General features: G+C 41.7%; 1 protein-coding gene across 6 annotated transcripts in view; it reads left to right on the forward strand.

Moving 5' to 3' along the window:
- nrg2a (neuregulin 2a) overlaps positions 1–21,216 on the forward strand; it is an 82,657-nt gene that overhangs the window by 18,232 nt on the left and 43,209 nt on the right. The window contains exon 1 of one of the 6 annotated variants that reach the window (XM_025910636.1): positions 9,700–9,738. The exons of 3 other annotated variants lie outside the window; for them this stretch is intronic. Coding sequence is in view for 2 of the 3 variants with exons in the window: in XM_005472156.4 (XP_005472213.1) it covers positions 13,667–13,757 (91 nt within the window). In the remaining variant the exon portion in view is untranslated. Of the gene's footprint in view, positions 1–9,699; positions 9,739–13,542; positions 13,758–21,216 lie in introns of those variants that run through there. 2 more of the 6 variants (XM_005472156.4, XM_005472157.4) reach the window with 2 other exon arrangements.

A 21,216-nucleotide genomic window follows, 5' to 3' on the forward strand; every position in this document is an offset into this window, starting at 1 on the left:
ATCAATGTTGGAAATCTGCACTGCATACAGTTTATCCATCATTCCAACTAAATTGGGGGAAATAATTCTGGGCTATTAACTTTGTTATATACAGATTTTGCGTTCTTTACATCGATCAACAGGTTAATCATATCACATACTAATTAATCTCACTTTGGATTAATACATGTGAACGGCATAACTCACAAACTACTCGGGTAACCTCTTTTTTTTTTTTTTTTGATCGGAAGCCTTGTGAAGCTTCTTGGGTTGCCCCAATACTAAACTGGTTACTCTTTTCCCTGCGTCTGATACTTGTTGTTTCTGCAGCCTGCAGAACACTAGATTCACTTTTGGTTGATAACTCTTATGAGCAGAATAATTGCTTAAAGCTGGAGGCCTGTGGTTATGATTGTGCTCACACAAATTACTCTTGAGATCAACACTGTTTTGGCATGTTGCAGAAGTAGTCTACTATTGCTCAGTCCAAGGAGGAAGGGCATAGCTGGCAGGCACACATTTCGCTTGTCGATCTTCGTAGCTGCGGGCGTATCATGGAAGAAAACACATTCCATAAACATTCCATAAACTGGTTTATAGACGAGAATAGAGCTCCTCAATCACAAGGTATAAAAGGTTTGTGTAAACAGCTTAACGTCTTCAGCGGCATCTTTAGCTTTGGCTCTAGCTTCAGTTACTGTAGAGCGCCACACAAGTTTTTAAGTATAAATACATGTGCACTGTGTTTGTAATGTCAATGACACTGTGGTGGAAAACAGGAGTTAATACAGTCTTACTTAATCCCTAAAATAAAACACAAACACTATAATCAAAACACAAATGCAACACTCGCTGTTCCGTTGGAAATTATGACTCGATGTACCCATAGCTGTGTAGCTTGTTTTGGCTGGAGAAGGAGAGGAACAGTATCAACTGACGGTGTAAAATGTCAAGAAAGTGCCAAGTCTTTGGAAGAATTATAGCACAGCTTATTATTGCTTCTTATTATTGGGCAACAGTAAGAAGCAGGTTGCATTAAGCAGTGGCAAACATGACTTCATTTGTGATTTGTGTATTTTAGTATTCACAGCCTTAATTTGATTTATTGCAGCAGCATTTTTTTTTTTAACCGACTCGTCAGTTAACCATTTGTAGCTCTGGGCGATTCTTCGTTACAGTGTCACCTCAACAAATTGTCCGGTAGATTCACAGGAAACAACGTGGCAGTAAAGAACAGTACGGATGATAACCTTTCACTGAGGCTCTCTCTCTCTCTCTCTCTCTTTGGCCTTCAATTACTATAGGCCCCGGGCTACTGCTTCACTCTCATCAAGCATCAGTTTCTTGTAGTCTGCTGGTTTTATCAGTAGATTCGGGCAGGTTTTATTTAGTCACTACTTCATGACAGACGTACGTTCTTTTTAGGTCATGTCACGGTAGTAAAATTTGTTCAGTCACTGGGAACAGAGTGTTGCTTAGAACGTGGAGCACATTACTCTCAGAGTAGTTTATTTGTTTTGTTAATTTGGATATCTCACATTTCAGTCCACCTTCTTAAAAGGTACATACAGAAATAGTTCATCCTTTCCTCATCTGAATCTGAACACTTACTGGGTTTTTTTTGTTTTTTTTATGGGGAATGCATGCAGATTGAGGAAAAAAGACATTCCCAGCTCGATGTTGTTGCTTGCCAGTGCTTGTGCGTGTTATCCTTTTGGATAATTGGCTGAATTTCTCTAAATACATTTGCTATAATTCTGAGTCTGCAAGCATATGCACGCTTTCCTACGTCAGCTGGTTGTAGGATGGCTAGTTTCAAAACTTGCCTGCATTTGCGACGTGATTCAAGCATGAACACTGACATGCAGCCTCTGTAAAATTTAATAGACTGAAATAAACATTTGTCCGAAAACTGTGTAATATGACAGCCAATTATGCATTTTAGCATAGAAAGCTGATCGTGTCCATGACAGGAACTTCAACCAAAAACAAACAAACAACAAAAAAAAAATGATAGGGAACAAAAGGACCATGGGAAGGGCAACGGTGTTTGTGTGCAGCGTGCCGAAGTGTTGAAAAGAGGGGCTGCTGGCACTCCTGCTGGGCGCCTCCCGGTGTGTTTAAGGGACGTGTCCGGCCATGTTCACCCCACACACACAGTACATATCCTGAGAGAAGGTTTGTTTCCTCAGGTATGTTGTAGGTGTGGATTGATGTGTGTCTTAACATGAAACAACTTTACACAGAATGGAATGGCTTGTTAGCGGTGTTTGGAAGTGGACCAAGATAAAATCCTGTCTCCTTCGACAGGGGTCTCCGACCTTGGGACAGAGGTTTACGTTACCACAGAACTAACGAAAATATGCATCATTAGCAGATTGGAGATAAATTGCCTAATTCTGTGGTCTATGACTGAATGTAATACCGAGGAGGAGCTGATAGAAGATCATGACGCTGTTGACTCACCCAGGAATAACGTGTCAACAACTCAACCGTTGTATTCCTCGGTATTTACAGTATATATACGGATATTTCATTCTTAATCATCAAACCATAAGATGACTAGATACTTGACGCCCACGCTCAAAGCAATCCTTGTGTGCTGTCCAAGAACTGGTCTACAAACTGTGACGCCATCAAGTTGTAAACTGTGGACATTTTCCAGTGGAATGATTTGGGAAGTATGACGTAGGATAGTAATCCCCCCCCAACCCCGAAGGTGTTTCAGAAAATTTAGGCAATCATTAAAAATTTCTGAAATTCTAAAAAGGTAAAAAGCAAGAACGTCTATGTGTGATTACTCCTGCGTGTGTGATGCATGCCAGGGTGTGTGTTTTCGTAGTTGGCTGTTCCTCTGTCCTTTAGCCTTGCTTGCTTCTGACCTTCCACCAGTGCTCCTGCTCATTATTATGTTGCTCTAATCTGGAGGGGACAGGACTGGGTGCAGAAGTGTATTTATCTTCCTGCACAAATAGGACCTCTTTCCGTCTGGTCGTTGCTCAGCTTGTTGTTGAAAGATAGCGAGCAGCGTAGAGCAAGCTTCAGTGTGTGTGTGTGCGTGTGTGTGTGCAGAGGGAAACTGAGATGTGTCCCAGCTGGCCCACAGACCAGCACACTACCATCACCTCGCTGCAGCAAATGCAGACAAAAGAGGGAATATCTCCCTTGTGATACTGATACCCCTTAACTCTGGGGGTGTTTTACCCTAAATGAGAACGCAGCATTCCTCACAGAGGTCTGTTGTACTTGTAAAAGCCAGTAAGATCAGTGTTACAGAAAGTCCCTGCAGTGTGAGCCCCGTAGCCTTGTTTCCGCTTTTTCCCCATCACATCTGTTGGGATGTGTACTTTTACTACACATTGTCTAGGCATGTTTCTTTTCATTCCCTTGTTGTCTTCATGACATTAGGCTTAGAAGCGAGGAGTTATCATACTGCAAATGGCCATGGGCCAGGAAACCACTGTAGGAAAGCCAGCAATGCAAAACAACACAAAACGTACCTTGAAAAATATCACGGTAGACTTCTCTGTGTGCCCTGTTAAAACTGTGAAAGGTCATTCTGGTTAAAATACTGGGTAATTATTTGACCTTAGTTTTGCACTGCAGTCAGTGAAACTCTGACCCTGTCTCCAGTGTCTTAGCACTTCATTTTTATCCATCTAAACCATAGCATGATATTATTATTATTACTTGGCTTTTTGAGCAATAATAAATACTCTTGGCTGAAATTCAACTATTAGAATTTAAGCTAAAGCTTTGGTACCGCACCTCCATCACTAAGCTGGTGGTGGCTTGCCTTGAGCTTGAGCTTTAGCTAGCTTTGACCTCCTTCTTAGTGCCGGGGTTGTCAGTCGCTGCTGTGCTCGGCATTGGATTTAACTGCTTGTAGAGAGTTAGAGAGAGGGGTTTTTTTTTCTGTGTGTGTGTGTGTGTGTGTGCCTTTGCAGTCATCTTGTCGCTTTGAGATGACCCAACCACAGCCTTGGCTTCCTGTCAGCTACATCTGGCTTGCCAGAGCTCAGTGTGAGGCCATACTGGCACCATCAGCTGGGCCAGCTCTCTTGCCCACTTATCAAATTCACTCAATTTGAGACCACCTTGGTCTGGGCTTACAGTATGCCGCCAAAGCATGATCTAAGCTTACACATGCGTAGTGGCCTGTTTTCCAGGAAAAGCCTAGATTGGTGAAAAACAAACAAAGAGATAAGACAGAGTTTTGATAAGCCCAAGCTCAGCCACGAGGCAAAAAACAGAATTGCAAATGACTTGACCAAGGAGCTCTATTCAGTGTGTGTGAAACACTTCACAGTGTCCTCATTGTGACATGTTTGTGCTTCTCTAAAAGCACATTCTGGAGATAAAGAAAAGTGCAGAGCACAAAAGGAATTTGATTTGATGTGAAGAATGCAAAGCAGAGAACGGATGAGCGTATGTTTTTGAAGGGGGGGGGGGCGGTTGCTGATAAGAAAACAACCTTCCCGTGTTTTCCCATGTGCACATTTACATTTGGGTCTTAAACCATGTATGAAAACGTCATTGGTGGATTCACTTAAAAAAAAAATTTCAGATATGTTTACATATCCGCAATGTAAGTGTAAGTCAGTCATGGAAATTTGGGGGTATTGGTGTTATTATTGTGCTGTTATAGAACAGATTGGTATACTATTAATAGCTCTATATGCATTTCATAACTCCAGGTAAGATGGGGAAATTTTTTTTTGTCAGTTTAAGAGCGAAAATGTGCGCAATGGAAAAACCCCACTATCTTGTGATTCAGATGTGGCAAATTAAAGGTCCGTTTTAGTAAACTACATGCAAGTGGTTTGTATTTACTACACTACGAGTGGAAAAAGGTCAATTTGAAATGCATCAGTGACCCACGTGCATCTTTTATTTACATGCGGATGCACCTGTGTGTTTGCATGCGTATGCGTACGAGCGTGTTTGAGGGGGTCTGTTTGTATTTGAGTGTGACAGTGTATACTTTGTCAGCCTGAGGACACTTAGATTGAGTGTGTGTTGTTCTCTCTGGCGAGAGCGCACATATGTGTTTGCGTGAAGACCTCGTTCTATGTGGGTGTGTGTTTGATAAACTGTGAGAGCATGTGGGAGACTGTTTGTCTATTCATCTGGGTGAGAGCAGGAGAGATAGAGCAGAATGAGGAGGTGGAAGAGCAGATCTGCTTCCAGCCTCTATCTTCAAGTCAATCTGCTCCGTCACACAAACCTCTTTATGTCTCCTTTGGCAGAAGGGAGGGAGACGGGCAGAGAGAAAGAGAGAGCGAGACAGACAAAGAGACTCAGAAAATAAATATGTTTAAATGGTGGATGAATACAAGAGAGGGAGAGAGATTCAATCAGGCAACCTTAAGAAGATAGAGCGGATTTTTTTGTTTAAGAGGATCAAAGTCAGCTACTCAGACGGCATCTGTCATTTAAAATATTTGTTCTATTTTAATCTTAGCAATGAGAAATTCTTATCCAACTGAAAGGATGTGGATAGCGAACGTGAAATTCGACGACTTTGATATTTATTTTCATCATCAGGGAGCAGAAAATTGTTTTACAGAGTTTGCCAGTTTAGCCCCACTGGAAGTCGAGAGGCAATTGACATCCTCTACAGCTTTCTGTACAGTTTCCTGCACACACATGCAACACATTCAGTGCACACACAATTTTTGTCTCTCTCTTGCTCTCAAGCACACATAACCCCACACTTCATCACATTACCATGAGCAAGGCCAAAAAACAAACCAAAAAAAAAAAGGGATCAGTTTTCAGTTGTGAAACAAAGGAAAAGCACACACAACAGTACTTCTGTGCGAGTAGGTGTTTGTCTGCCTGCAGTACAGGCATTGAGAGCAAAACGTAACATAAATCAAAATCTGCTTAATGGTAGGTCTGACACTAATGTATGGCTGCCATTCTCTCTCCTCTTCCGTTCTGGCGGCCGTCCAGATTAGGAAGACAGTCGGTTAGAGTTGGGAGGCACAGAGATCAAATCTGGTGGCAGGGTTGGACTGTTATTGCAGTATCATGCCCCACCGGCTGATGAGCTGCTGTGCTCGTCTCTTGTTCCTCTCAGCCGCAATCAAACCTGTCACAGTGTGAGTCAGTGTGGCCGTAAGTGGGGAAGATGCCTCTTGCCATTAAATCAATCAGTTATCAGACACATCAGTCACATTTTGTCCACTGTGGAGCCACATCTAAAGCTGTGAGAGGTGTTGGTGATGTCACGTGTCTGTCAGAGCGAGCTAGTGACGGATGGAGACTGGTACAGAGCGGGAGAACTGAACAAACTGGGAGGCTAAGGAGCTGAAATCTCATTTTCTCAGTGGCCTTGAGAGTGGAGCATGCTCAGTGCTGATGTTTGTCATCTCTCCCTCTCTGAGATGCTACTGCAGTGCTTCCCAGCAGGCTTGGCACAGGCTTACTCGTGGACATCTCTCTTATGGAGCGATACAGTGGCCAGGCTGCAGCTGCTCGGAAGATGCTTCCCTCTGCGTTTCTTTGTTTCGCGGTGTTGCCCCGTCCCCCCACGCCCTCTTATCTTACCTGTCTTTCAATTCAGCCTCCCTCACTCTTCCTCCCATTGTATTTCTCGCACATTATCTCCTACTTTCTCACTAGCATCCTCTCTGCTTTTGCTCTCTCCTGGTCTCTCATCCTCTCTCCGCCCCTCCACATCCCTCTCTCACATACTCTAGTTGCTACCTTTAAGACTGCGGTTGCCATGGTGACAGCTATGTGCTGCAGAAACGTCAAAGAGCTGAATCCACACAGGATCACTTCCTTGTTTTAACACTTATGTTCTTTGCTGTTGTTTCCCTCTGGTTTCTGGCAGCTCCCCTTAAATACCACACGGACATGCTTGATTTGAATGCATCCAACCATTTTGCCATGCTGTAAATGAGGCAGCAGAAGCAACTTGTGGCCTCTTTTCTGTGATCCGGATCCCAGCTGTTGCTGAGCACACTCATTAGTAACACTCAGATTTGGAATCTCCGTTGACCTTGGCGCAGCTGACCTTGAGAAAACAGCCCCTTTCTTGGAACTCCAGATGTCACCGACATTGATTTGTGTCACGTCTCCACTCCACTCAGCACCTCGCAAGGTGACATTATTCGACGGCGTCTCGACCCTCCTCGGCTTTTGCTGGCCATACGTTGTCCGCTTGTGCAGGCATTTATAGCACATGTACATGAGCAAACAGCGGCTGTCAAATTTATGCAGACAAATCTGGGTTTGCTGCAAACTCTTTGGTTACTACCACACAGCATGTCTTTATTTCAGGCACAATGTGTTTTTTATTCCAGCAGCACAGCTCAGCGTGTGGTCAGCTGAGGAACAGATACCTTGTTAAAAAGGTGAATGCAGCAGGTGGGGCTGTTTTCTGTCATCTGTTGAAAGGCACGTTAGTTTCACTAACAAATTCCCTCTTTCATGGTTTTTTTTTTTTTAACCCCGTCTTTCCCTTCTCTTCCTCCATTACTGCTGTTTTTTTTCCATGCTTTCTATTTATTCTAGCTCTTTTTTACTTCGGCTTCTAGTAGAAGGTTTTGTCCTCTTTCTTCTCCCCCCTGCCCTTGCCTCACCTCTGTCAATCAAAAATATAGATGTTTGTTAAAAGCAGGCACTTTGCCTTGCTTTAAGTCCTGAGTATACACTTTCCAAAAAAAAAAAAAAAAAAAAGCTAATGGCTGTTTAAAGCCATTATGTCTAAAGAGATAAACTCTTGTGCCTTTGAAAGGGCTTTTTTTAAAGGAGTATCAGCGTGATGATGTGCAGGTATGCTGCTGTTAGGAGGCTGGAGCTCAGCTCCATCATGCAGGGAAGCTATCTCCCCTTTTCTGGGAGAAGCAAAGAAGGGGTTAGGAGACAACCAGAGATGGGATCTATGAAGCATTTATGGGTAGGACATATATCTATGGAGGATCTATGTATGAACTTATAGGGGTTGGCTCCTTTTTTCTTTTTTTTTCTTAAAGTTTTGCCACTCCCACACTGGTCCATTGTGCCTCTCCACCTACAGACCCTGATCCAAGGACGGCCCACGGCCGCTGAAAAACAGCAGATGCTTTAGAGTAGTGTAGAGAAAAAGAAAAGAAAAAGAAGAGATCTACATGTTCATGACCGTATTTGAGTTTGGGTGTGTAAAATGTGAGCTTATTTCAGACTTACTCCACAAGGTCATATACAAAACGCTAGACCTTGTTCAGGGCTTAGGTTTTGGACTTAAAAACATAATTTTCTCACAGTGTGTTGTCTACTGTTGTCTACCTCCCCTGACTTTCATGTGTATGCTCATGCAGTTCTTGCATATTTTATGTAACCGTCCCAATGGGAGGCACTTGTGGCAAGCAGGCGATTGTAAAACTCATTCGTTTGCATCCACGCTCTACGCTGCAGATTTTAGCACGCGTTAAAAGAAATGTTTACAGAACATAAAGGTACATGTTGCTGTTCAAGATCAACATCATACAAATGCCCCTATAGCTAAATACAGTACACCATCATAGGTGATGTCATCCTGTGTCATTTACATCTTGTGGTTCCATTTGAAGAGATTTGGAGAGATTTGGAGATCTTAGAAGAGCATGATGAGCGATGCCCTGAGAGACTAATCTTCTCCCAAATCTGCATCACGTCATCCTAAAAGGCACACTTTTTTTTGGTTTCGACGTCACAAATACTTGCGTACATGACAGATGCATAAATCGCAATCCCACCCACACTCAAGCAGTTCTTTGAGCAAGTCTCATCTTGTAGAATAGAGGCGGAGGAAGTGCGTTTTGAGATTGGGGGCGGGGGGATAAAGGTGGTAAAGGGGCAGTTTTCTGTGATACTGCATCCCCTTAACAGTCCACAGCTTCAGCTGCTGATTTGTTATATCACTGAGAACAAGAGAGGGAAAGCAGATCTAAGAGCCATTTGTTTTTGATCTAGAAAAATCTCCACCTTGAACCTTACTGGCATGTCAAACACTGGCCTTGACTCGACCTCTCCAGGTTCCTTGCCCACAGCTTATGTCACTGAGTGAGCTGACCTGTTAAGACATGACCCTTCGGCTGCCCCTTTCAATCCCTGCTGCCGCCGCCTACTCCCAAGCAGCGTCAAGAATCCTCTGAGAACTTGACTGAGACAAACCCCGGGATGGTCTCACATGTGACTCATCTACAGATTTTTTTTAAAAACATGAGTTTCATTGAGTCATTGTGCTCTTGTTTCGATGGCACATTCCTTTTTTTTTTACATAGTCACAGCTTGAGCTATGTCAACTAAAGATAACAGATTAACTGATGTTGTAGTTATGTTTGCATTAAATGCTTTTTCACACAAATACAAAGAGAAAAATATCCTTTTTATATTAGAGTCAGGCAGGGTGGTGATTGTCTATTTAATATTTAGGTTTCTGCCACTTTTGGAGCCACACATGTACCTCTACTGACTTTCAACCAGTGTTGGGACTAACGCGTTATTAAGTAACGCTATTAAGTAACGCGTTACAGTAACTACGTTATTATTGTGGTAACGAGCACGGTAACTAGTTATTATGCCAAAACCAGGAACGCGTTACTCGTTACTGGGATTTAGATAGGCTCGTTACTCGTTACTTCGTGTGGTGGATATCGCGGAGCTTCCACAGATTCAGTAACATTAGCCAGTGGTGGAGGCCAGCAGGTGGATGAAGGAAAAGGGAGGCAAGAGGAGAGACCCAAAGCGGCCGCCGGTCCGCGTGTCAGGTGAACTGAACTTCAGGTAAGAAGTTATGACCTGCAGTCTATCTGGGTCAGATATAAACCAAGTTTAGGTGGAGTTTATTTTCGGTATGATGACATTTTCGTACTGCGTATTAGCTAGCATGACGGAGTTTCTATACAGCTGGGTGGGTGCTATGTTACTGATGTTGAACTTTATTTTGTTCATACGGTTAATTATTAGAGTTGCCAACCGTCCCGTAAAAAACAGAATCGTCTGGTATTCAGAGAAAATATTTCGCGTTTCGTACTGAGGTGAAAAGGAACAGTTTGTCCCGGACTTCAGCTACAATGAAAAAGACACAAAGCTGAAGCTGCACAGCTGCTTCTTCTTCTCTCGTTCTCTCCCGTTTCTACTTCAATCACGAAACTGATCAATGATCAGCTGATCGGCTTTTCTCTCTTGTTTATTTATCGCCCACTTTGCGCCAGAAAGAGGAAACCAGCTGAGGTCGCGCTAAACAACAGCAGCACGTTTAAGCTTGATCAGCTGTTGTTAGAATTTATTTAATATTAATTTCTAGTATCAGCTGATGTTTGCTGGAGCCACAGCTGTAAAGCTGCTGGTCATGATATCGGTTTAGTTATCTGGTGAGAGGGAAACATGCAGATGAAACCAGGAGATGTCCTTACTGAATCATCAGAGCTGAACAGGTGATGGAGAAACAGGTTTACCTTTTAGGTGACATGAATGAGTTGAAGGGAAGTTATGAACTGTTTCTGAGAGACAAATAACACCAGGATCCTTTTCTACGTAGCTGACAGCTGGTAACTGTGCAGGGGCGGGTCTAGCAAAGTTTTGCCAGGGGGCCAGGTAGGGCATTAACAGGGAAAGGGGGGCACAAGGAAATACTTTTCTTTATTATTCTCATTTAAAATGTCTCGCTTTTAAAAAAATAATTATCTGAGTCTTACAACAAACAATTGATAGATTGATACATATATACCATCAGAACAGTGTACATCACTGTCACAACAGTGTTTGTTTTCATTCAAAGGCTTTATGATTTTTCCTATAATAAGAATAATAATGGATTGGATTTATATAGCGCTTTTCAAGGCACCCAAAGCGCTTTACAATGCCATTATTCATTCACGCTCACATTCATACACTGGTGGAGGCAAGCTACGGTTGTAGCCACAGCTGCCCTGGGGCAGACTGACAGAGGCGAGGCTGCCATATCGCGCCATCGGCCCCTCTGGCCAACACCAGTAGGCGGTAGGGTAAAGTGTCTTGCCCAAGGACACAACGACCACGACAGAAAGGCCGGGGATCGAACCGGCGACCTTCCGGTGACAGGTGCGCTTCCCAACCCCCTGAGCCACAGTCGCCCCGATAATGGTGGGCCGGTCTCTAGTCAAAATGCCCGGGACGATTTTTTTGTCCCAGTCCAGCGCTGTATGCAGCTCATCTGCAGTCTGGTGTTACCTACATCTTCCTATTCAGAAGGCAGAATTCCCAAGTTCTGAGTACAATCAAAAGCACCACGACTGCAGTTTTTGTGTTGGATGTAAAAAGCAGGCTAGAATCATGGCGGCGGTCAACGACGGTCCAGGCGTGGGATTTCTCTCGTGGAAATGTGCACATTATTTTTTCCTTTCTATTGGTAGGTGGCACAGTGCACTTGTGGCAAGTAAGCAAGCTAGAAGACTGGGAACCTTGCTGGGTATCCAGTTACGGAAGCAACACATTAACAAGAGAATTCTGAGTAAAACCAAAGTTACTTTCCCTAGTAACTAGTTACTCTGAAAGTAACGAGTAGGGATGGGTACCGGTGTCGCACCGGTTCTGACATAAACGGTAGTAACCAGACCGAAAAGCAGCGCACATTTCGGTGCTTTATTTCGGTGCTTTTTTTTTCCTGAGCCGATTCTAGCCAATCATTTTACGTTTCCGAGGATAGTAGGCGGGGCCAGGTACGTACGTTCTTTTAGAGCAGAGCTACAGATTAAAAATGCCCAAGGCGAAGCGATCAAAAGTCTGGCTGTACTTCACAGCAAAAGATGCAAACTCAGCAGCCTGCAACAAGTGCTTTAAGCTGATACTGTGATACTGTCAAAGGAGGTAACACCTCAAATCTGATGAAACACCTGGCGATGCATAGCGGTTTTTTTAAAGCCGAGAAATGCGCCGTGTTTGTTAGCTTGCTGCGAGACCTCACACCGTGCACATCTACTGCGGGTGTGGTGCCTGTTATCGGACCCGGAGTTAGCAACATCCCCCAAAAACCCGAAGAGTAGAGTCCTGGCCCCTAGCCCTGTCAGTGTAGCAGAAATGATGACGGATGATGATGGCAGCAGCAGCCGTTCTTCTCTGCGTGAGTAGCTTCATGTTGTTCGTGTGTAATTTACGTTGAGCAGGCTAACCACGTTATTAAATTAATGCATGTAAGGTGAACTAGCAAACACCGTCGTAGTTACATGCGGCTGTCTTCTTGTTTGATGGCAGATACTCCCTTCACCCTGGCCAAAAAGGCTAAAATGACCAAAGAAAAAGTGGAAAACAGTTAAACATGAGAGGTTTTTGGACAAAGTTTGTGTTTTTTCCATTGATTAAGCACTGCTTCCAGCCAAGAGTGAGACCATATATGCCCTATAGCTGCAGAAAAGGCTAACATTGTTATCTTTTTACAAAAAAAACAGCTGAACATGAGAGGTTTTTGGACCAATTTTGTGTTCTCCATTCTTTAAGCACCGGTTTGAGCACCGTTTAAGCACCGGCACCGTTTCAAAAGTACCGGTTTGGCACCGGTATCGGATAGAACCTAAACGATACCCATCCCTAGTAACGAGTAACTTGAAGTAACTGAGTTACTTTTTTAGAGAAGTAACTAGTAATGTAACTAAGTTACTAATTTAAAGTAACTTACCCAACACTGCTTTCAACTTTCTCCATTTTCCTAAATTCCTCTGAATTATGAATCCCCAAATTCCTAAATTCTTTGAATACACAGAATGCACCAGAGGCATGAAAAACTGAAATGCACATTCGACTTTCAGAGATAAGGAAATATCAGACATTTTATTTTGACGTTCTAGCATTTTTGTGGTGACGCACTTTGTGATATTTATCTTGAAAGGCGCTGTGCGAATAAAATTTTACTTTTACTGTAAAAGCCGGCATTCTAAATACTTATTGCTGCGTGGACATTGATGACACCTGGCTAACAGCGGCAGTGAAAGGCAGAAAGACACCCAGAGACAAGCTCAAACTTGCCTGTAATACTTAGAGGTGCTAACAGACAGAGAGAGGAAGGGGAGCAGACCGGCAGAGCCGATTTTTGTGTAGTTCTGCAAGAAGCAATCTGTCCCTGATTGGAATCTGACATTTTGGCACCTCGCGCACAAACCGCTCTCCTACATGCATTCACTGAATCTGTTTTCAACAAATGTTAAACAGATGTGAAGTGTTTTGGGACCCCAAACATCAACCTGGTAAGGGGCAAGTCTCTGCCTGAATTATGTGGCTGAGGTCAGCAGTGCAAAGTGGACAGCTTAACTTGTCTCACTTCACTTTCTGCACGCTTCGTTACAAAGGAGAGGATGCTGCTGGGACACGAGAAACAGAGCCATGGAGCTTGAATGGGCTGACTTCAGATTTTCACGTGTACTCCCTGAATCTCTCACTTTGTCCTCAGCTTTGGCTTCTGGGCCTGGAAGACGCTGTACTTATCTGATAGATCCAGTAAGACAACAGTTGATTGCCTTAAAGCAATGGGAAATGCTTTCTTTGCCTCCCCCACCTACTTTTTTCCCTCCTCCTACAGTTATTTCCCCTCCTGCTCCTCTCTCTCCCTCCTCTTATTGGAGCCAGTTTATATAGCAGGAGAGACGCTCTAACAGGCTCAGTCTGGTGGTGCCCACTTGCCACACATTCCCAAAAAGGACTACCTGTTTTTTTTCTTAAGGATTTACTAACCTCTGACAGCATGACAGAGAACGGAAAGAGGAAAGATAAAAAAGGGAGAAAGAGGGGGGGTAAGAAAGGACAAAAGGAGACAGAAGCCGATCTCACTAAAGGTAAAATTAAATGACAGATTTCTGTGTAACGTGTGTTCTGCTTTGTGTGTGTGTGTGTGTGTATGTGTGTGTGTGAAAGAGAGAGAGAGAGAGAGAGAGAGAGAGCGTGACAAAGAGAAAGATTTGGAGAACGGGAACAAGTGAGATTAAGTTTGCGTTCTGCAGCTTTATTACGAAAGTGTGGGAAAGTAAGTATTCCCTTGGCTTGTCAAAGCTTGCCGCTAGGTTGTCACATGGAAAAGACTTCTCAGGTGGTCAGCTTGAAAGAGAAACATCTGGTTTTGGCAGCACTTTGGGATTGTATGGAAGTCAAATGAAAGGACTTGTGTATAGAATAAGCTTTCAATTAATCCCTGCGCCTCAAACGGCCAAAGTGTCGTTTTATTAGAAGGTCTCTGAAAACTAGTGACTGGCTACAACACGCTTTAAAGGTTTGTGTTAGTTCACAGTTCTGTTCCCGTATCACAGTGCTTTATACTTTTAAAAGCAGTGTGTGTAGCTGTAAATCATGTTTCATTACACAGTCTTTAACGGGGTTAATAATTTAAGGGTTTAGCTGTGTTTTCAGTGCTCATCAGAATTTTAGCTCGTGGTGAGTCATCCAGTGTGAAAGTGTCTCCGTATTTTTGCTAGAAGCCACTTATGAAATTTGAATAAAATGGAAGCTGTTTGTCTTTCAGAGTCACTAAGGTGTCGACGTGCTTGCTCAGTAGAGGATCCTACAAGCTGCAGCATGTCACTGTAGGTTGACCTCAGGTCATGGGCAAGCACAATCCCTGTTTTAGTGCCACCTAAAAACAGTACTTTGTTTATTACTGTAGCTACCATGTGTCATCTTCCGTTTGATCAGATAATCTATTTTAGGCTCGGTCTCTTCATCTTTATAGTCATTTTGATGCCACTGATCTCAGTTCTGTCAGCTTCCAAGATAGATAACCATCAAGACTAGTCATATGATTTCCAAAATAAACCCCAAAACAGTGTATTTACACCACTTAATTCTTTAAATTGCACTCCTTTCATCCTAAATATGCTATCGTAGCTATTTTTGTCCTATTTACTTTATATAATCGTTCTATTACACATGCAGATCTGATCATATAAATAATTACCAGTCGTCATTCCAAGTGTGATTATGAGCTATAAACATGTCAGGTAAACAACTCCCCAAATGAAAGTGGACTCGGAGTACTTGCAGATTATTTTTTTTTTGTGTGTGTGAGAGAATTTGCCGCACAGCTGCTGTGCACACAGAAAACAGCTGCACGTAATGTGTATCTTCTAGTTTATTTTCTCTGCTTGTCACAAAATGAATGGAAACAAACTGTGTTTCCCTATTGTGGTATTTTGCACAAAGCATTTAATGTTACTGTAAATGTCTTTTTGCAGCTGTTGCGTGTTGATACATGTCTTATGTCAGTTTTCTATGAATCCCCCAGAGCACAATCATTTGATTTTTGAATTTTCTTGGTAAAAATTGGATTCATTCATCACAGAGACGGGTAAATGGATAACCTGTGCGAGGCAACGTGTTCACCTGTTTTAAAACTGAGCTTTCAAAGTAGATCAAAATGAAAACCTTCTCATGGATGACGATTACTGTATACGTACTAAGGGTACTAGCACAACATCAGACGTGTTTTATGAGCCTTGGCTCCAAAATGAAAAACGCACTCCTTTCTGTTGTACTTGGAGAGAATCAGCTTCTATAAATTTCCTCAGTCTGATCTGATTCCTTATGGAATTTTTGCCAGCATTTAATAACAATAACAACACTATATGTTCTCATCTGTTCTACTTGTCTTTGTTTAGTTCAAAACAGAATACAGTATGCAGATATTCCAGCTTGCTAACTTACAGCGCACTTGCAGCATACTTGTAATGTAACGCTAAGACTGACTTGTAGATTACCTATCTGCTGCCTATACACTCACTGGAATATGGTCACGTATTGCTGGATAACGGCTGGTCTTGGTGTAACTGTCCACCATCAATCACAGACATCACTGGGTTAAAAAAATAAGACAGAATTCTCCTGGGCTCCTCAGCTTCCCTGAAAATGAAATTTTGCATTTTATTTTAAGCATATCATCTCACAGCAGGTACTTGTCAGCTATAATTACTTTTTTCAGCAATTGGACCAGAAAATATTTCAGTGTTGATTTTAGGGAATACTCCCGCTACAGTGTTACATGATGACTTCCTTTCACATCTCTGCCTTTGAGGGCTATGTATATTGTGTCTGTAAGTTGACACTCTTTGGAGAAAATTGCACAAGTTTTCTAATGAGGCAGGTCTAGGGTGGGAAAGGCAGAACTTCTACAGGTCCCAACAAAGACATTTCTGCTAAAGCGTTGGTCCTCGCTGGCAAGTAAGACACCAGAGCAAGGGGAAAACTGGAAAAATATTTTATTTTTCAGACTTCCTCCTACTTCTAATACCAAGACAGAACAAGGCATGCTCTTTTTCTTTTTCTTTTTTTTTGGCTTGCGTGCGTAGTGAGGGTGGTAATAATTAGTTATGGAAGTGAAGAGCTTATTCCTTCATTTTGTGCCAAATGTTTTTTTACCATGTGCTAACACCAACCACACCTTTAAATTGAAGAATTCCAGAGTTTACGTCAAGTAATCTAATTTATGGGAACCAATAGTCAGAGGAGTTAATGGTGAAAGATCAGACAGCCTCAGCTTCTGATTCAGGTGTGATCTTGCTTCTTACAGCTCTTACAGAATATATTTGTTTTAATGTGCTATTACAAGCTCCTGCTGGAAACAGGAAAAAGGATTGAGAAAATAAGTAAGACGATATCGATTATAGATGATTCTCAATTCTCAATAACTGTGCCTGTGTTTATGTTAGGTTCGCTGCCATTCTGCAAACGTCTTATGGAAAAGTTGTCTGAAAGAAAATGCCTTAAAAATAACTTAAGATAAAGTTTAGGTTTGTGGGATATCAGAATTGTCTTCCCATAAAAGTAGACCTCTGCATCCCATCTTTGTGTCCCTCTCTGTCTTTACAATGTTTGTTCACCAATCTCAGTAGCTGGGGTTAGGAGACCAGCAGCTGTAGTAATGGCTGTAGTCAAATCCCTACAGTCATTTGAAAGTGTATTACACATCTAGCAGAAACAGAGTATCACGGGCATCCTGCTGGAATCTCTTTCCAGCTGCTGCCCTTGTTTGATCTACCAACACACGAGAAGCTTTTCTTTCTTCCGTCTTGCTTTCTTTTTATTGCTGTTTGGCTCTCATCAGTTACCCCCCAGACCTACCCCCCACCCCCACCCCCCACCCCTTTTTTTAAAAACCCCCAAAATTCCTCACCCTTTCAGGCAAAGCTATAGATAGAGACTCAAGAACCAGAAAATACCCAGGCATAGTTTAAAGCGACGAATGGAGGGCCGGAAGTAGTCAAAAGCTTCGTGAGGCCATGTAGGGAGGTGTTGATGCGAGCATCCCTTTCGCATTCATTCCCATATCGATGTAAAAATACTTTAAATAAGACATTTGTTTATTCTAATTTGTTATGCCATGTCATATTTAAATTACACAGAAGGCGGAAGCTTCTGGGAATCAAATAGCAAGGAATTCTGATTTGTGTAAAGCATTTGCATGGCGCTTATCATAGCACAGTTGGGGCATTGAACATAACAGTAACGACTATGATTAAATATAATGGAAACTTCCTGAACATAAATGTCACTTACAGCTAAATAGGCACAGGGTAAGGCCCTAACATGGAATTATAATTTAGTTTATTTATTTTTTCAAATTTATATGCTAATAGTGTAGTGGTTTACACATGACAAACGGAAGATTCCCAGGATCCCAGGAGGAAACACTATTGCCTTTGGGACTCTGTCAGGAAGGGCACCTGAGGTAAAAATTTTGCCAAGTCACACTGCGTCACTACCCGCTGTAGCTTTTATGATGTTAGCTTACAAAAGAATGGTTTTTGTGATTAATAAATAAAATAAATAAATTACTTTACTACTCTTTAATTATCACTAACTGAAATGTATAAAACCTCAGCAGTACAAAACAACTAAACAACAATTCATGCAATAATCAATAAAACATTAATGCAAAATTGTACGGTGGAGGTCAGTGATTCCCAGAGTGTGGGAAGCTTGTGTCCCAGTGGGTCACACATTGGCTTTAACGTTTTGCACATGACTAGGTAGCATTAGCAATTTACGGCCAACAGCCTCTTTGGTTTGTTTTTTTGAATAAAAATTTTAACGACATACATCAGTTTTTTTTTTATTAGATTAGGGATGCCCAATGGCATTTCCTGGCTTTTAAGGTGGGCTGCAGCACTCTTGACCATTCAAGACCTGAGCCATAATGAAGCAATGATTCTGGACTGTGCTATAGACATGATAAAGGTTGTTTTAATTTTTTATATACACACATATATTTTAATGTTGCAAACACAATTCTACAGTACTTGGACTCTGAAAAAAACATGGTTTTGCAAGCACTGCACTGGCAGGCATGGAGGAAACATTGTGAAAGATGGACTGGTAAAAGTTTGCCTTTTGTGTGTTCAACAAACTGTAAATAGAAGCCAGTTCTGCTGCTTGTAAGCAAATCTAAATGGAAGAACCTCTTTTGGTCCTAAGTGAACCAGTGCGATAATCCAAAATACAGATGGGGTGAGATAAGACCTTTTGAATTCACAATTGCATCTTCAATGTTTAGTCTATTTTTGTGCCCTGCTTTGGAGTCTTGATGACTACTGACTGACTACTATATTTAACTCACGTGCCAGCATTGAATTCATAGGAAAATTACCAGAAAAGAGAAGCGATTAAACCCAGGATTTATTTACTCAAAAGAGTTTTGAATTGCAGTCATTATCACTTCTGTCAAACGTTCATTATTCAGAACAGTAGTCACAATTAAAATCTGACATGCAGTGTTGGTAAGAGAGAGGTCACATATAAACAATGTCCCAGATAATTATTTGGTGAAAGTGCACTAGATGTGCTGGGAGGCTGTTGAAATGATCTCTTTGAACAGATGTTGAGTTACAGTGACTAGTGTGAGGTGCTTGAAGACCATTCCCACATGCAAAACCCATTTCTCTGGCTGTCTCACCATGTAATTTGTCTTTTGACAACGTGCAGTGAAGTGACATAACACCAGAGTAATCAGGGATACTTTGTCTAGAAAGGAAAACACAAAGGCATGCCTCAGATTCCTTGTCTAAGCTCCTGGAAGTAAAACAGAATCGTTCACTCAATAAGAGCACTGTGTTGTTAATTCATCAAGTAACTTTGTTTCTGAACAACTCTCTGGGCTGAGGTTTCCAACTGTTACCCAAGACATGAGCTGTTGACACACCGGATAGGCTTCTATTCTCAAATTGGGTTTTTATAGTCCATATCTGCAGCTGCCCCTGTGCTTCAAATAGAGAAAATCAGGCTGTTGTTGAGGCGAGGGTTTATCATTACTCCCTGAAACTTTTTCCACTGCTGTAATGGAAAATGAGACAACCGCTTGTCCCCAAGAAATTATTTTATTTTCAAGGATAGCGAGTCTTTATTATCTAGTTGGAAAACATTAATTACACTTGGTAAAATGAACATGCTCTCTAAAAAAAGTATTTTGGGCTTTACTTTGTTGCACAGCCAGCACAATAATGTCCATCAAACTGTTGATTGAATAGTGGTTTTTTTTTTTTTCCATGTGTCGTTCCAGAACTCAGCTACTACATCACAAAGAACATGGATTTTAAATCCTTCTTTGTGCTAATGTATACATGGTTTAATGTTACAATTAAACATATATCAAAGATTCCTTGCGTCTTCATTAGCACCGTATACTGGAGTACTCCCTCTCACACATCTGGCTTATTGTTTGATGAAAAGTGCAGCTCTGTTTTCCTGGAAGTTTTCCAGTCAAGGACAAAACTTGTTTAATTTGCTTGGCAAGGACAGACCTGTGTCCAGACAAAGCACTAAACATTCTTCTATACGTTTCAGCCTCATTCCCGCTCCTCACTATGACTGACAAGGCTGTCCCCAGGCAAAGTGCTGGGTCTGGCAGAGTTGAGTGTGTATGGAAATCATGCGCAGTATTTTCATTTATGTAGAATTGGAACCCATGTAAATTCTGTAAGCTTTGCAAGTCACTGGATAGAAAAGTAGAGAATAATAGCCTAATTAAATTGAAATAAAAGTCCTTGAAAGTGTCTGAGTGAGCTGCTTATTAAACATGACACATGTGTACTGTATTTTACTGTATTCATCAATACAGACAGCACAGCTGATTCAGTTTTGGTAATTTTCCATTAGCTCCACAATGTGAAGAGTACCAGGAGGCTACATTGTGAAGTCTTATCTCCATTGAGTTTCCAGTCCTGTGTAATATATTAGATTTAATAAATAAATGCTTAATGAAGTACATCTGGAGCATCAGGGGTCTTGCACTCACTATATGGTCTTGCTGCAGGCTGTCGATAAACCAGCCCCACTTGCAGAGTTGATTTTAAACGGTAATATACAAAATGTGAAGCCTATATAACGTTATGACTCTCTGCAAAGCCACATTTATGTCTTGCTGCATAAATGAGGTTTTATTGTCCCAAACCACTGTCGCGCCAAGTGCTTTCTCAAAGGGGATCTTTGGGTTTTCTCTATAATACTATAAGGTCTTTGCTTTACAGTGTTAAGTGCCCTGAGATGACTGCGGTTGTGAGATGGAGTTATGTGAATATAACTGAACTGAACTGGATGAAATTGAACTGAACTGAACCGAATGTGTCAAGCAGTTGCAGCGCACAAATCCACATTGAGTCCGTAAGCTCATTAAAGTTAGTACGTGCCACCTTACAGTGGCACATCTGCGACTTTCCACTGTGTAGGAGTCTTTTCCAGCAGGATGTTGTTCACAGATAAAAGTTCCTTGTTTTTCTCCAGTAATTTTAGTATCAAATGGCAGCTATTGAACTAAAAATACCAGCTTTTCCATTGATCTCTGTTGGTTGGGATCTATTTTAAATCTGACATTTTTCTCTCTTTGATCCCAGAAAAAAGCAGTGTGTGCAACACAAGCACAACTTTCTAATTATAGTATTCACTATTGTAGAATAATCATGGTTTTTACATTCTTTTGTGTTTAAAACTGGTTTCTGAGGCCTAACTCGAGCTATCTAGCAATTACCTTCAGCAATTAAGATTACTTCACTAAATATCAGTAATGTTTTTGGCAAAACGTGAGTAACAACTGTTACTCAAAAAAGTAATTTATTATACATTGCTTGTTACTTTTCTTAATAGCAGTTAAATTCAGTAAGTTACTTAATTACTCACCAAAGAAAGTAATTTGTCAAACTACTTCTTAGATTACTTTCACATTATTCTGTTAAATGAGTTGAAAGGCATAGTCTCATAATCACCAGGTAACATATAAACCTGAGGATATAGTCCCACAGACCAACACAAATCCCTATA

Source organism: Oreochromis niloticus, linkage group LG10 (genome assembly GCF_001858045.2).
Source record: "Oreochromis niloticus isolate F11D_XX linkage group LG10, O_niloticus_UMD_NMBU, whole genome shotgun sequence".
In the NCBI taxonomy this organism is placed as follows: Eukaryota; Metazoa; Chordata; class Actinopteri; order Cichliformes; family Cichlidae; genus Oreochromis; species Oreochromis niloticus.